The sequence below is a fragment of the Scophthalmus maximus genome, chromosome 17 (assembly GCF_022379125.1).
Source record: "Scophthalmus maximus strain ysfricsl-2021 chromosome 17, ASM2237912v1, whole genome shotgun sequence".
Taxonomy (NCBI): Eukaryota; Metazoa; Chordata; class Actinopteri; order Pleuronectiformes; family Scophthalmidae; genus Scophthalmus; species Scophthalmus maximus.
The window spans coordinates 12,864,734-12,881,459 of NC_061531.1; the positions used below are offsets into that span (position 1 = coordinate 12,864,734).

The 16,726-nt window shown below is 44.3% G+C and overlaps 2 protein-coding genes across 7 annotated transcripts in view; both read right to left on the minus strand.

The window, feature by feature from the left end:
* Window positions 1-10,725, minus strand: part of baiap2a (BAR/IMD domain containing adaptor protein 2a) — a 49,523-nt gene extending 38,798 nt beyond the window's left edge. For all 5 annotated transcript variants that reach the window (XM_035614763.2, XM_047328012.1, XM_047328010.1 and 2 more), the window contains exon 1: window positions 10,443-10,725. In XM_035614763.2, coding sequence (XP_035470656.1) covers window positions 10,443-10,514 — 72 coding nt within the window. In that variant the 5' untranslated portion in view covers window positions 10,515-10,725. The remainder of the gene's footprint in view (window positions 1-10,442) is intronic.
* A 1,302-nt stretch (window positions 10,726-12,027) lies between these two features.
* Window positions 12,028-16,057, minus strand: LOC118288539 (charged multivesicular body protein 6). 2 transcript variants are annotated; one of them, XM_035614764.1, is made up of 9 exons: window positions 15,848-16,057; window positions 15,122-15,231; window positions 14,686-14,773; window positions 14,089-14,175; window positions 13,675-13,740; window positions 13,323-13,403; window positions 12,525-12,600; window positions 12,354-12,415; window positions 12,028-12,216 (listed from the first exon to the last, which is right to left on the minus strand). In XM_035614764.1, exons 1-8 carry the CDS (start codon window positions 15,914-15,916, stop codon window positions 12,369-12,371), a joined length of 624 nt encoding a protein of 207 aa, XP_035470657.1. In that variant the 5' UTR covers window positions 15,917-16,057; the 3' UTR covers window positions 12,028-12,216; window positions 12,354-12,368. The 2 variants fall into 2 exon arrangements, with proteins under 2 accessions (XP_035470657.1, XP_035470658.1); XM_035614765.1 differs by having other exon boundaries at window positions 12,028-12,267.
* Between the last annotated feature and the right edge of the window lie 669 nt (window positions 16,058-16,726).

Here is a 16,726-nt window from a genome sequence, read left to right on the forward strand (position 1 = left end):
ACAGCTGATTAATATTTTACAGAGGGGCATCATGTCAGCACATCGTTTTACATAAAGTTATTTCACAACGACCACAAAGCCACGGCGAGACTGAGCACTACGGAGAAATCCAACAGCAACTCGTGTTTAAAACCGCCTGCATTTTATTTACCATCTGGCGCCGTTAGTCCTGATAGGATGGGAGCGTAATTGGAGGAGAGACTCATCTTCAAGAGTGTTTATATGGAAAAAAAAAAAAAAAGGTAAACCCAGGCTCTCTCTGCCTCTGGGAAGATGAAAGACAAACTCGTCCCCGAGGACCTCGCCGGGGAAATGTTTATTCCTAAATGTGTCTCCGCTCTGCCCCGATTCTGATGTAAAGCATCTCATTGATGATGAAAAGGTCACACTCGCATCCGTGTGTGTGTGTGCGTGCTAGTGCACACAGCCACATTAATATGAGGCTTCTAATAAAGAGTGGTGGTGTTTCAAAGCGGTGGGAGGATTACATAACAAAGCAAATCCCAGTGCAGCAATCGTTGCGGAGAACTCTCCCACTGAGGAGGCCAAAGGTACCTGACACGGAGCGAACTGCCTTTCTTATATATGGTGAACACACACACACACACACACACACACACACACACACACACACACACACACACACACACACACACACACACACACACACACACACACACACACACACACACACACACACACACACACACACACACACACACACACACACACACACACACACACACACACACACACACACACACACCTTTACATAAAGAAAATGAATATAAGCCAGCGGTACAACTTCTATACGAGACGCCATGCAGCAAAGAGGAAGTGGGATAAAAAACAAAACGGGGAGATATATTTCTTCTCTCTTCCCATTGTTGCTAAATTTGTCATCCCAGTTCTCTTGTACTACATTGTTATCCTAATTGTGGCGGCTAATTGGGAAAAGGCGCCAGGAGGCACTTCGAGTGGTGAGACATGGAGAGAGGGAGAGGGAGACCGAGGTTCAAGGGATTGAGTAGAAAATTGCGGGGATGTAATTTTTTTTCAGAGTTATGAGCAAAAGCCATGCAATCACGCGCTGTTTATCCCTTTCCATTCAAACATTCCCTGTATCGTCTTTCAATTAAAGAATTAATAAAATGAGACACATGTCACGGCTGAAGCGTAATCTTTCTTCCTCGCGGGAGAAGGGAGGGGTGTCCATTTTGTGACTGCCTACATGACGAGGGGATTAATTTGTTATCAGCGTGCGGGGCGTGAATTAAGGCAGACAATTAAAAGGGAGGGCATAACAAAAAATGTCCCTGAGTAAACGAATCAAATCTGTCGAACAGCGGTTTGAGCTGTGAGGTGGGAAAAGGAAGAGCACGGGGGAGCCGCGGGAGCACGGGCAGATAAGGGGAAATATTATTAAGAGGATTAAAAAAATGGTTCTCCCTGCGCCCTGACCAAATGAATTTCTCCTCAGCATAGCAGCAGCAATTGCACCCAGGTCGGAGCAAATTAAATAAGTTGTCGATTCATACTATGGGATATTCATACGTCTCTCTCACACACACACACACACACACACACACACACACACACACACACACACACACACACACACACACACACACACACACACACACACACACACACACACACACACACACACACACACACACACACACACACACACACACACACACACACACACACACACACACACACACACACACACACACACACACACACTTACTGTAATGACATGCAAACAGGGGGTAATTTCAAAGTAGCACCAGCTTGTCAGAGCCAGGAGGGAATCACGCGCAATCAGGATCCAGGATGCCGTCGCCATCGGCTCCTTCTTCACCCTCCTCCCGCTCCTTTCTCCCGGTTCCCTCCTCTACGTGGCGACAACCAGCTGCAGGCCTCCAAATGCCCAGGAATCAGGAGCACCGAAGCCACCAATTACTGTATCTGTGTGGCCTGTGTAAGGACACGTCATGTGGTGACAGGCAGCAGTTGCAGCCAAAGCCAAGCACTGTAATAAGAGAGGAATGTAAAGAAAGTGGATAATATGTGAATGGACTTAACAGCCGCCGTACAGTTAGTCCTTTCTTTCTTAATAATAAGGACCACTGTGTGCGTTAATGGAGGGTCTCAGTGAGCTGGAGTACAGCGGAGACTTTTTACTCTAAACTAATTACTTGCTCGACACCACTAATCGAAGAGGAAACGCCGGACGGAGACGGGACTCGCCGGGATGTGTGCGTGTCTCACAATCTCGGCTAAACTTCCGCGGGGTTCCCCAGTGTTGCCCAGTTCACATCACTTCCAAGATACTTGCACAAACAGTATGCTTGAACACAGACATTTTGCATCCACGCAACAGTGCCAATAACATTCGCCCCGTCGTCCACTAACCCAGAGGTCTGTGGTTCCATCCCAGCTTCCCCTGGTCCGCATGCCTTGTGTGTCCTTGGGCAAGACACTTAACCCTAAATTGCCTCTGGCGGCGTGTGAATGTGACAGGAAAAGCGCGGTACAAATAGCAGCGTTGTATGAATGTGTGCGAATGGGTGAACGTGACTTTGAGTGGCCAGTAAGACTAGAAAAACCGTAATATACTGTTAAAATACAGTCCATTTACCATTGTGGATAGTGGGCCCCAAAAGATTTGAGGAAATCATGTTGTATAAATGAGTCCGGACAGCATCTGAACTTATAAATTATTCAATGCACCAGTTTGAGTAGTAAAACAAATGTTTACAGAGCTGTAGTCAGGACCATGTAGGAAATATTTAAATGCAGTAATTGTGGTTAAATGCAAACAATGGGTAATATGCGTCAATATATGGGTAGCGTAGCAGCTTGCGTCCGGGTCAAACTTCACTGTCCTTTATTTTCCTGTTGGCCTGGGTTCTTCTCCCCAAGGGAGTCAATTTGGTACCAAGGTTGGTTACAGCTCATCACAAACTGCTTGTACGTCCTAATCCTTCCTCCAGCCTCCATCACCGAGGATATCAGACCTGTATGTCATACTGGAAAGACAAAGGCCACTTGTGAAAAGGTTGCGTTCCTCATCTCATTCCATTTAACCTGACGAATGCCAAATTCATTTGACGATCATCCTCAAAGAGTCAGGGCCTTGACTTGTGCGCCGATTTTTATCAGATCAGACAATCATAGATTTACAGATTAACTAGTTCCTTCCTACGCAGTGAGCCACCTTTCTACTGCGGTTGCATCTAAAACACGGGCGAGACAACTCCCTGAAGTCCACACGTCCAACAAAAAGCACACAGAGAGGCAAGTGCTTATTTTAGAGCAAAGTCCAGGAGAGTGTACACTTTGAGTGGACATCATGAAGACGTCTCACGTTCTTGCACACCTTAAAATCATATTAATGCTGCGGCTCAGCGTGTGCTTTCAGTGGAAGCCAAGGCAAACGTCTAAATCCAAGAGTGCAATTTAAACATTTGTGTCCGTTCAAAGTTGAAGAGAGCGAACGTCAACGACACGAGCTGACAAAGGACTGCAAGGTTCCTGTGTTCTTCTGTTAAGTGACAGACCAACAACTTGCGCAAGGCAATTCTCTGTTTGTAGATTCAATAAGAGGAGGGCGAGCTCTTGTGTGACAGATAATGATATTGATTATATCATGTAAACAGTTCAGTTTAAGCAGTGTGTGTAGTCACTGTGTGATGAAATTAACACAGTATTTTGCTGGCATCAGGGGTTTTGTCTCCTTTGACCTGGATAAAAAAAACAACTAGAGTGGCGCTGAGTGGAGCTGGATAAACCCCCGACCAAGGCCAAACAATCCTGAAAGTGGAAAAACAGGAGCAGACTCACAGATTGCATTAACATAAACATGTCTGCTCATTTTTACATCTATATTCATAAATTTATCCTGAGAAATTAAGAAAAATGTTGAAAAGTCTATCTTGCCATGCTAAGGAAAGTAAGTTTAAAAATGATCCTGCAGCCACCCTTGTGACCGGATTTGAATCGGGGGCCCGTGCCCCCGTCCCTCCACCACGTTTTGGTGCAAATCAGCTCCCTACTATTTGCATAATTCTTCTGACAATTAAACAAAGGAACAGTGGCGAATGTAATGAGATGACCTCTGGTGAACCAAGACCACGTGAAGTAACACAATAAAGAATGTATTGTATTCTCCTGCTCTTTCTGTAAATATGTTGTTTTTTGCAACCGGGAACATCGTAGCCGAAAGACACTTTCATAACTTTCATATCAGTCGGATTAGTTACTGTTCTGCCAAAGTCTCCGGCTAAATTACGCCTGAAAAAGAAACAGTCGGATGATTTGGAACAAAAGTTAACATTAACTGGTAAGGAGGCTGAATGCGAGCTGGATGTGCAAAACCTCCTCAAAGGTCGGCAACGCGAGGAGAGAAAAGAGAAAAGGGCTGCATGCCACGTCAGGCAGGGGTTAAGTGCTCCGTCATGTTTGCGCTGCCTCCCACCTAGGAAAGAAAGGAATCCCTTCAATTTTGGTAAAGTGTTTGTCTTTCGATGGAGCTCCTCGGGGGCTTTGCTTCTTTTTGTTTCCCAATGAAATTGCAACAGCCCCAAAAGGCAGTTCAGCCAATCACAGAGACCACTGGGGCCCCCACAGTTTTCTACAAAGGGTCGTAGGTGGACTGGAGGAAAATCCAAGTCACCTCTCTCGGGGGTTCCTTGTCCTGCCCCCCCCCCCCCCCCCTTCGAACGGCGGCGTCTCCCGCCCGCCGGCGCACAATTAATAATTCGCTCGCCAGAGACCAACTACAGTATTTACTGTGTTTGTTTGCTTTGCTGTCATCAGCAGCCAGTGTGACTCCTCCTCCTCCTCCTCCTCCTCCTCCTCCTCAGCCCAGCATCAGCCACTCAACCAACCCAACACGAGCGCTGGTTACCACAGCAACCAAGATCTAGATGCATTTGCTAGCTTTAGTTCTTTGACCAGCAAAAAAAAAAAAGACCCATTTATTTTGATTGAGCAGAATAAAAAACATCCCTATAAAATATTGCTCCAACTAACGAAGTTGTGAAAGACTTGGCTCGAACGCAGGATGGTAATACACAGCAGAGATTGTTGTTTCTTAGCAAGACAATCAAATGAAAAAAACAACACACGCAGCAATGAAGAGCTTTATTCCAGTTCATGTTCCTTCACTGGCTAGATGAAGACGACATCAGTGAATTAACATTTTGCGTGGCAGCTTCAAAGCGTCCAGAAAGAGCGTCTATGAATGATGGATGACTGGTGTGCGGGTCCCACTGCTGACCTCCTCCTTGCAACATTCAGATTGCGACACAGTCCAAAACAGACTTTACAAAACGAGAGCTCAAAATGCATTTTTGTGTCCGCCATTACCGAGCATGCTACAGTGTCACTCTTTTTTAACCAAGTGCTCAGTCGATTTGAATGCGACATGGAGGTGATACTATTTCCCCCCCCGGCTGTCTTCTACTCCATGATAATGAATCTCGGCGAGCCCGTGACTAAAATGTGCATCCCTGCTATATTTCGCTGTATGGCAAAGTTTCACTCTGTAGAAAAATGCCCTCGTTTAAAATAAAACCTTGTGGGCATGATGCCTGCAGAATCTCCTAGTCTCTCTCTCTACGAGAGCACGACTAGCCTGGGGCTCAGAGGAGCACTATAGCCACAGACATGATAACCATAGCCTGTGACCGACAAATGCAAAAGCCATTGTCCACTGCCACGGCACCAACTTAAATGTCCTGTCCCTGCCTCTGTGTCTCTTTCAGGCTGCGTAATTACAGCTTCAGCCTCCACAGTAATTAGGGACCATTTCAACAAGGATGCGGAATGTCTCCATCTATTTCTCTGTTCCTCTTCATCTCCTCCTCCTCCCATCCACTCCCACAATAAAGCGTTTTTAAGTCAATCCTTATGCACTGTGTTCGTTTTTCTTAACAAGGTGACTTCAAATCCAGCCTCTTCGCAGTCGATGCGGTGCAGCCTTGGATTTTGCACTGAGCATCTCCAGTCTATGTCCTCGAAAAAAGCAGTGATGAGTAAAAAGGAAAAGAGCGAGTGTCTATAAACCATCCGCCCCCGGAACGAGCAGAGAAGGTGGGTGTGTGGAGCAGTAGTCCTCTCTCCGCATCGCGGGCGAAAGGCACAGGGAACAAATCTGCTGTTCTGCAGGCAATGAATGTTTTGATATCTCCTGCAGTGCATAATGCAATCTCTTCAAGGCCCTGGGCACCCGCAGGCATGAACTTGTTGAAACACTATATTCTGGAGGCAGACGTTTGGGAGCTGAAGTCATTTTAAACTCCATTAGATCGCATATTATAGAGGCAAATGGCGCCTGATGCGATATAGTGCCAGAAAAGAAGAATAAAAAGGTAAATAAAGTGTTGGATGGCGTCTTCTTTCAAGTGACTTCAGACGACTTCTTCACGCAGGACCACAGGGACAGAATCACAAGACTGCGTAAACAGCAGACGGATGTTTCACTCTGGACCATTTATTGGGCTTTTAAAGGGCAATTTTCATCAAAATCAACGTTCAACATGTCCCCTCTGTCTCTTCTCTGAAACAAACACAGACCACGTGACCTCCGTCACTTTCCCTCCCTCTCGGGCGCCTTCGCCGGCCCCTTCAATCCAACTGCGAGTCTTTTTAGCACAATGATATGACAGAAACACATAAGAATAGTGGCACGTTGTTGCTAAGAGACCACCTGTTCAGATCTCCCACATGAAACTGTGGTCCTCTCATCATCATCATCATCATCATCATCATCCGAATATCACTCATTTGAGTTTTTAGCAAATGTCACGACAACACTGCGACTGAGAGAGAGAGAGAGAGAGAGAGAGAGAGAGAGAGAGAGAGAGAGAGAGAGATCTCTTGCGTAACAACATGTCTTCAAGGCCGAAAAACTGCAATTCACATCAGGTTTTTTTTTTGGTTTTTTTTAATCGAACACAAACTGCTGCAGCACCAGACTCGACACACAATTGGAGATCTTATAACCAGAGAGTACAGAGTATCACGCTTGATCCAGTCAACGTCAACAACTTTTTTTTTCCGCCTTCTCCACAGCCATTTGGGAAAATGGCATCCACTGTTTTCCAGGCTGTGTTGACAATAAGGGAGTGGTGCTGCATGGGAAAAATGAGTGTTGTCCTGCGGCCGGGTAGAGACGGGACACACCCTTCTATTCCCTCACCTGCGAGGGTGTGTTCAAAAAACCTGTACCTCGCGTATCCGGCAGAGAACACACCACACTTCCCATGACAGAGACTCTGGGTGAACACAAGTAGAATTGACATTGCGCTGTTACAGGGTGTGTTCAACCACCTCCCTTCCATGTGACCTGTTCTATTCCTTTCATTTACTAAAGTTTAGACCTCATTCTTCTTCCGCCTCAGGTCTGATGTAATCTGGTTGTTCGCGTCAACTTGCCTCAACAACAAGTCAGGTCGGCGCTCAGACTTAACCCACTGGCATGCTAAGAGGCTTGACCCAGGGCACCACTTCTCACTCACACACACACACTCACACTCTCTCACACACACACACACACACACACACACACACACACACACACACACACACACACACACACACACACACACACACACACACACACACACACACACACACACACACACACACACACACACACACACACACACACACACACACACACACACACACACACACACACACACACACACCTCTCCCGGTATCAGCCCCGGTGAATCCGTCTCACCCCGTCAGTGACTAGATGTCTAGAACCGCCTGCTAATGTGAGGGAGGAGAATTGAAGTGAGTCACGGGAGATCACGCTGGGACTGCTGGGTTCTTCAGGGTTGACTCCCCTGTTGGTTGAGATAATGTCATCTCAACAAAACCGAGCAGTCGCCTTTCGGCCTTCACCAAAGCAACAACACTTGCACACAGTGAATCCTGAATCCCGCCATCACTGTGCCCATACAGTCCTAGCCACACACACACACACACACACACACACACACACACACACACACACACACACACACACACACACACACACACACACACACACACACACACACACACACACACACACACACACACACACACACACACACACACACACACACACACACACACACACACACACACACACACACACACACACACACACACACGGCCAGCATGAGTCACGGCAGTGGAGTTACCCCCCTCTTCTCCCCTGCGATTACTCAGTATCTGCCTGCAGTGACTGAGCAGCCGCCGTATGTTTTCACATCTCCTCTTCCTCGCAGGTCGGTGCTTGCATAGAGAGCAGGCAAACGCAATCGCCGTCTATGGAGACATTCAAAACGTGCATCATGTACAGCCAGTTTTCGGAGCGTTTTTCCGAAGAGGAAGTTTGCAAACTTTAAGCATTTGCATTAAGTAAAAAAAAGCAACAGCACTATGATAACAAAAATCCCCAATCATCGTGTACCCACTGTTTGTGCTAGTAATGGTGTGGCAATTCTACCGTTCATGTTTAGATTTGGGATACATCATTCTTTTCAGTCAGTTATGATCGAGTCTCCCTCAGTGTGGCTGACAGTGCCATGAAATTAAAGGTGACAGTCTCCGCAACATCAGCCTCAGACAATGCGTCATAATGCATCCAAACTGATATCAGCAGATTTCAGTGACTGAAACACGCTTGTTTACAGTCTATCCCTACAGCAAAATGTCAGCGTTTGAAATTAAAAATATATATATATATATCTTCAAGGGTATGAGCACCTAAAAGCACTCGGCGTACTGTGAAATATTTGCTTTTCATCACTGAATTACGGTGGGAGTCGTATTGAATCCATCTCTTTAAATATTAAAGCGCACCAGGAAAACTTGGTTTTCACACTGCAGGGTTGGGGGAGAAAGCAGGAGGAGTGCTAAATAAGCAGTGACTACAGACAACACTCGCTCTGACCTGGTAGCTTTTGCCACCGGGTCAGATCCCCGGTGTGGATGAGGGACCCTGCCCCCTTCACTCCACTGCCCGTCGGGCTTCCTGGCTGTCAGGGCTCTCGGACGGTGGCACTTTCACCCCAGGGGAAAGAGCCTCATCGCTGGACTTTGCACTCGCGCCCATCTGCATTAGGACCTGCTGGGTTCCGGATCCAGACACCTACAACGCGTCCATGTTGATTAACTCACATCCGTGAGGTGTGAACACTCGGACCAAGCCCCGGCAGAGCATGGCGTCCAATTGGCGCAGAGAGGCTTGAAGGCTGCGTGACCAATTTGGCACAGAAATAGCCACCTGAAAGACTTGGCACGGCGGCCGGTCAGCCTCTGCTCATCTGACCTCCTTTCTGATAGACGTGTAGTCCACCCGTGAGAGAACGAGCCGCTGTCCTCTCTGCCACAGGCTCCGGGCGCAACAACAGTTAAAAATAGACAGGGACATTTTTAGGAATACTCTAAGTAATGATTGGAAACAGTGAAAGAGACCTTCTGAGCTCTAATCAGGACATGAACCTGACATGGGCAGGTGTGGAGCCCTGTGGTTCACATTCCATCAGCACGTGGCACACAACTCCAGAAAACATGGTGAGGACGGCGAATCAAAGCGAGGTAGTGAGTAGTCAGCTGGTTAATGTATAACTCGATCCACATGAAGTCACCCTCCACCACCGGCAATGACAAACCCCACAATAACTCCACCTCTTCATTATATCCTTTTAAATTATACATTTCAGTTTTGGAAGCATAACAATCCTGGGAGCTGAATGAGGTAAATATTCAGCAGTATAATTAGTGGGGGGGGGGGGCATAAAGACCTGAATCCCTGAAAAATCTTTTTCAAACTAAGGCCTGACATGTTTCATGTCTTCCCTTTCAGAGAGGAGGCTTAACATGTGCAGGCAAAGTTCACACAGGGTTTATTTATTAATCGAATGTCTTTTCCCTTTTTCTTTTTTTCCTTTTCTTTTTCTGTCTGTGATGGCAGAACAGGTTTGGAGTGTTGAAACCCTGCGGGCCAAATGTTTACTCGTCGCAACAGATAAGCCCAACCTTCTCTGCCAGTCAGACACCGACCCCTGGAATGCGATATGTTCCCATTTCAGCTGAGAACAAACCTGAAACGCACTGGTATCACAGAGAGAAGGCCCCAGCACTGTCCGTGGATTACATAGGGACGCGACAAGGGCCTATATAGAATGAATGAATGAGAGGCTGACAGCTGCACGATCAACAGTATACAGAGGAGGAAAAGGGTAGAATTTTTGATAATTTGGCAATTGATCAAGAAGCAAAAACAACCCCCAACTGAGCTGCGCCTCTCCCCTTAAGAGATCGCCGGAGGAATAAAGTCCGATCCGTGGTGGGCTTTCCACGGCGTGTCCGCATCCCCGCGTGCACCTTCCTCCAAACTTTATTCATCAAAGTTGTGAGCTTTTTACCTTGTAGACATTTTCCGTCAAGCGGTGAACCTCGTCGGTGCGAGACATCGTGAGATCTTCAGCCAGGACCATAAACGGATTTTGTTTTTCCCTTCCACCACAGTATCCGTGTGAGAGAGAGAGACCGAGACACAGAGAGGGAGAGAGAGGGAGATGTCGGGGTGAACAGGAGGCACGAGGTCGATCGAACCACAGGCGACGCGCCCGCGAGAGAGAGAGAGAGACACAGAGAGAGAGAAGGAGACGATGCTGCGCTCCCTCGAAGTCCACTTGAACTGAACACACCTTCTCCTCCGCACAGCTGACAGCGCGCTGCTGCCTTCACGGACCCCTCCGCGGCTCCGACTTCTGGCCATCGCAGAGGCGCCGTAAAAAGTGCTCACCAATAAAGCCACAAATGCAATACATCAGTTATTTTCTTGACATTTCATACACACGGTTTAATTTTTATGAATCGCAAAGAAAATACACACATTTAAAATGAATCGCTAAAGAATACTTTTCAAATTTAAACGGAGGATAAAGGCTAAATTTAAAAAAAAAATTTTTTTACAAATAAAAGATATTACGACAATCTCTACCATGTAGACAGGGCATCCACATTGCAGCACTTGAAGCACTTTGGTCCTTGAACGTGTCTTGTGAATTTCTTTACCAAATGAGCTTCACCCTTCCCACAAACACACAGAAGCAAATGTGTTTCTCTACAAATAACATGTAAAACCCAGTTTACTGTAAACACTGTCCTTTCCCTGGGGAAAAAATAAATAATAATGTCATTAAATACTGTGACATATCTAATGTGTGTTATGATTAGCTTAAAGACTGGCCCGAACATAAGCTGCTTTAAAAAGAACTTAATAACTGCTCCATTCTCCAATACCTGCACTACACATGACATGATTTATAATCTGTGCTTATATACTGTACCTATACTTTAAATCTTTGATCGTTTTGCAATTTTTAATGTTTTGTTATGCCTCGTGTACTGTTTGTATGCTTCTTTTTTGTTTTCTGTAAAGCACATTGAATTACCTCTGTGTATGACAATGCCCTACACAAATACATTTAGACAAAGACATGGATCATAGATAGAATAGATGATATTTTCTGTATATAAGTGCATAATAGGAGACTGTAAGGCAGCTAGTGTTGTTAGACTGTTTTCAGTAACACACCAAGTGTTTTTTCTCACAGTGGATAATTTATGTTCGCTTCATTGTACATGCTAATTTGAGTCTGAGTGCCACTTAGTGCCGGGTTGTAAACGCTATATTTGCTCCCTTCTCTAAACATCTCCTACAAATCGGCAACACAAGCTTTTTTTCAATACTTTCTTTCAATAACCATACACACACTTCAGTGGTGTGATCTGAATGAACACACCTGTTTTGGTACAGTGGGCGAGTCAAAAGACTTAGCGAGCAGCGCCACCTTCTGGAGAATGCGGGTGACAGAACACTGCTGTTCAAAGATAGAGGAGCCACAGAACCTCACTTGTTTTTTTAACTCACATTAAATTGAAAGAAGGGAGAAAAAAAGGAAACACCAGCAGTTTGTGGAATAGAAGCCCAAAGCCAAGACAGTAAATTAATAATTTAATATGAAAAACAACAGATTTTAATGTGTAAATCGACAAAAAAAAAATCACTGCTGTCATTCGGTTATGCTGACTTGCTGATCCGAGTCGGACGTGTGCGAACAGACCATCACACTTCTTTCATGTAGATACTTCAGGGGAGCAGAGGACCATAGTACAGACACATTGCTGATCCTGTAAAATGAGTAGAGGAACATGGATGTCTGTGGGTCCCACCTTCAGACACTAAGAGGTGAAGATGAAAGAAGTGAAATCAGCAGAACAAAGACAGCCTACTCCATTAATTTGGGAGTTCAACACTGAATACCAACCACTAATCAAGTGTGTCAGGCTGCCAGCATCTCTCTCTCTGGCTTGTTCTTTGCTTTTCTCTCTAGAAAACAAAGTCAATAAAATAAAAACAGTCTGGTATCAATCACACATGTTATCAAATGTGTAAGGAATGCAATCTGGTGTGGGGAAATAAAAAAGATAAACAGTACCTGGTTCAGCTTTTGCTGCCTCAGGGACTTCTGGTATTGGCTCAGTGGGGACCTCTGGTAGTGCTATATCCTCTCCCTGGGCACAGAATCAAAAAAGGTTATCCAAACTAATAAGAGATTCACAAAATATTCAGCTGTTAAACTAAAATGATGTTTGTAGTTTGCGTTGTTCTTTGACAATACCTGTCAAGTTTAGTCAATTCTATTTACGCATACAGTAATTAAACATTACAACTTTGCCCCAAAGGGCTCTGCAATCTGAACAACATATAACAAGAGCTACAATGTATGCTGCTGTACCAGGATCAGTGTCCCAAAAAAATTATAATTTATTTATAGTTTTCAGATTTTTATTGAGTAATCTTTTGTTCTGATATTTTTGTTTCTACCAAAAATAGATCAATATCATATATTATATATTACAATTTGTTCCATTGCCATACAACATTTGGAATGATAATTAGTTTACAAAAGAAGCTGTTTCAGTTCCATCCTGTTATTACATTAAAAATGATTCTGTGGCTTACATCAAAGTTCTTCCAAAGCTGCCAAAATAATTTTTGCCTCCTCGTGAGACAGGACACTTATACAGATCTGAAGTCGGAGTATCAACATGCAGTGATATGAAATCCCCCCTCGACTCGACTGTGGCCAACAGCTGAAGCCAGTGGTTCCACCAGGCCTCAGTGTGTGTAACTGTACAGTACACGTGACGTGGGTTAAGTGTTCAGATCATGGACGCTCCACAATAACATTGTCTTCATGAATAAAAGGTTAGACAGGCAGCTTCACACCCACCTGAGTGATCGCATGCAGCTCTGCCAATACGGCGTCCTCGTCCTCTTGTGTCAGGGCTCCAGCCAGCATTTCATCGATTTGCTGCAGGAGCAAAAGATAGATAGTTAGCTGACAGGACGCTGATAGCTGGTAGTGGACAAACACATTTTTTGGGGGAATTTCGTGAAAAGTTTGGGTTTAGGTGCGCTGCATCCTCTTAATGTGTACACTGTAATTTTAAGAATTTAAAAGAAGTTATGAGCAAAGAAAACATTTTTTCTATATTGTTGATATTAGGGTTTTCTGCGGAATACTGGAATAGGCAAAATATCTCTGTGCAGGTGTATTTGACAAACATCAGGCAGGTGTTTACCCTTTGATATTCAATTGATTCCTGGGTCTCATCCAGGATTCTCTCCACATCTTCTATTGACATTATCTGTCACAAACAAGGAAAGAACCGGTGACTTTGATGCAAAGTGTTATTCCACATATTCTGGCAGCCTTGTGAATTTCCTGAGCAGTGCAGTCCCACCTCTGCTATCAAGGCGTTGCTTCTTAATCCTTTAATCTTCAAACAATGTGCAGCAGCTATTACTAACACAAACCACGAGCTCTCTGTGCGGCTCAATACTCAAAGAAGGACCACGTTGAACAAAGTGTACTCATCAGTAAAAAAATCTGACGCTGTTTAAGTATACATTCTCATATTTAAAGTTTAAGGAGGTATAGTATGCCTTAAATACAAAAGTCAAACACAAAAATATATTTAAAAAATGATATTCACCTCGTGCATACTCTTCAGACAATCATTTCCAACCTTAAGCCCTTCGATGACTTTCATCTCTATTTGCATGAACTCAATATCTTGAACCTGTTGACAAATATTAGTATAAAAAAACAATTAAATTTCAAAATTACAGACATGCATGAAAAACAAGGCAACGAAGTGGCTTACTATGAAAAAAATAACTATACCATTTGTTTTGTTTTTTTCAAGACAACAACCTCTTTCTGTATCTACAAGTTTTTCACAGCTCAGATTTAGGCCGGACTCTGCAGAATATCGTCTTGATTGCATTATAGTAAACAAACAGCATGAAGAGATATTACAGCAAAAAAACAGGATGAGATCAGAAATCACTGATGTGGAATGAGTCAGAGGCCTTCGAAAAATTATATTGTAATGTTTGGAGTCACATTGAATCCGTCCTCTTTCTCTTTAAAACAAAAACATGGCACAGTGTTACGAGTGGAGAGAAATCCATCTTTGCTCCTCTTCCGGTGATGAATTATTTCATGCTGCTGAATAATACTGCTGCACACCCTGATTGTGATCTTTTATCAAGAGGGAAACAAACAGAGCAAATCTCACACATCTTACCATGCGCTCTAGGTTTGAAATCTGATTCTCCGTCTTGTCTAGCAGCTGATCCTGATATCGTTTTTTCTTGAGAAGCAGCAGTGCTTTTCTGCAATGACAACAAAAAGAAGAAATAAAACATGGTGCTGTTGAATTGTATTGTACCATTCAAAGACATTTGGCAGTTGTTAGGCAACTCTTATTGTTTTAAACACCTTTATAAAGAGGGGGTTCGTGGCAGGACTGCTGTATGAGATTTTCTAGCTGTACAGTTTTTAAAAGCTGGTCAGCTTTATATTGTACAGTCTTTCAATTCAATTCAATTCAATAAACCTTTACTGGTGAACGCTCCTACTGTGTCATGGCCACATTGCGATAGACATATTTTGTTGTGCTGTTTCAGACGGTTTCAGTCATACTGACCAAATGGCAAAAAAATGCCTTTTTTGACACTCACTCTTTCCTGCCATCTGTCAGCAGCTGCTTGGCGAGGAGTCGCTCTTTCTCCAGTTGTGAGGTGATTCTCTTCTGGTACTGCCTCAGCTTATCTCGCTGCTGCTTCAGTTGCTGGGGAAGGCAGAAAAAAACAAAAACAAAAACAAAGTCAATGATCACTTATAACAATACATTTAAAAAAATCTAAATGAACACACAATAAATAAAACACAGCTAACGCACACGTGTCCACTGCTTGTATTTGGACAAAAACACACAAAATACAACCTTAGTTGTGATGTACACTGCTTTGATAACACTTATTATGCAATATATCATGCGACACTGTCAAAAAGACACCAGAGTTCATAAATGATTCAACTCTCCACATCTCACAAACTTATTAAATTAGACACAAGGAATATATAATGCATGAGTGCTTTTGACCACATTACAATGGACAGGGGGTTTCTAATTATCCTTAATCAGAATAGCTGCCTCTCTCTCTCTCTCTCTCTCTCTCTCACACACACACACACACACACACACAGAGAGAGAGAGAGATGTTGGTGAATATTTGCAGCTCGTCCACACAAAGGAGCCCCTTGTATCTATGAATTCCATTCAAACCCAATGGTAAACACGTCGGCTAGCGGCCCTCGGCTAACACTAGCCTTGTGTTGACGTAGCAGTCTATGGCAACCGGGTGCTAATCCGCTGCTAGCGCCGCTAGCTAGCACCAGCTCACCAGGACGGCTTTGTCTTGCTCCGTCACGCGAGAGGGTGGATGACTCTTTCTCCCGAAGACGTTTCCCATTATTTAGCCACATCCCCGCCACGACATGTCACTTTTTACTACACATGATCACAAGCGGCCCGGGGTTAGCACGGGGCAGGCTAACCGACGACCACCATGCCCACAGTCGGGCCACTAGGTTTCCTACGGAAAGCGAGAGACAGGGACGTTCGATCGACTTCGCTTTTTTCTTTTTTTCTTTTTTTAAATCGCCCACTAGTGTCAGTGTCCTGATGAAGTCGTCTGATCTTTTCACCACATGACACCAACTACAGTCTGATATCAGCAGCACACGTTGGTAGATAAAAACAAACAAACACATTATTGATATTTGTGACGACAGGTAAAAAAGAAAAAGAAAAACGAGTGACAGATGGGATGAGCACCTCGGACAGTTCTCCGGAATCAGCACCGTGGACAGCTGCTATATCCAAATCTTAAATCTTCTGCTAAATATTCGGAAAACATATCCAACCAGACATGAGGATAGTGGAATATAAAAGTGTTAGTTTGATAAACCTAATTATCAACTAGGTTTGACTTAGCCACCTCTTTCACAATGTCACATAGAACAGAGTACAGCAACTTAACATCCCCTCAAGATCTTGTTTTGTCATTATTATTTTATTTTGCTGATTTCAAGGGATTTAACTTCTCACTTCGCTGATGGTGATGTACTGCAGGACACCCCTGCTTGAAATGAGCACACCTCCGACCAACCCCATCAGTTGTTCTGCTCTGAAGTCACAACTTTTCGGCGCCCTCTCTTGTACAGTAATTGTTTTTAAAATGTTCTACGTAACTCTGTATCTTCCACTGTATTTTCGATAA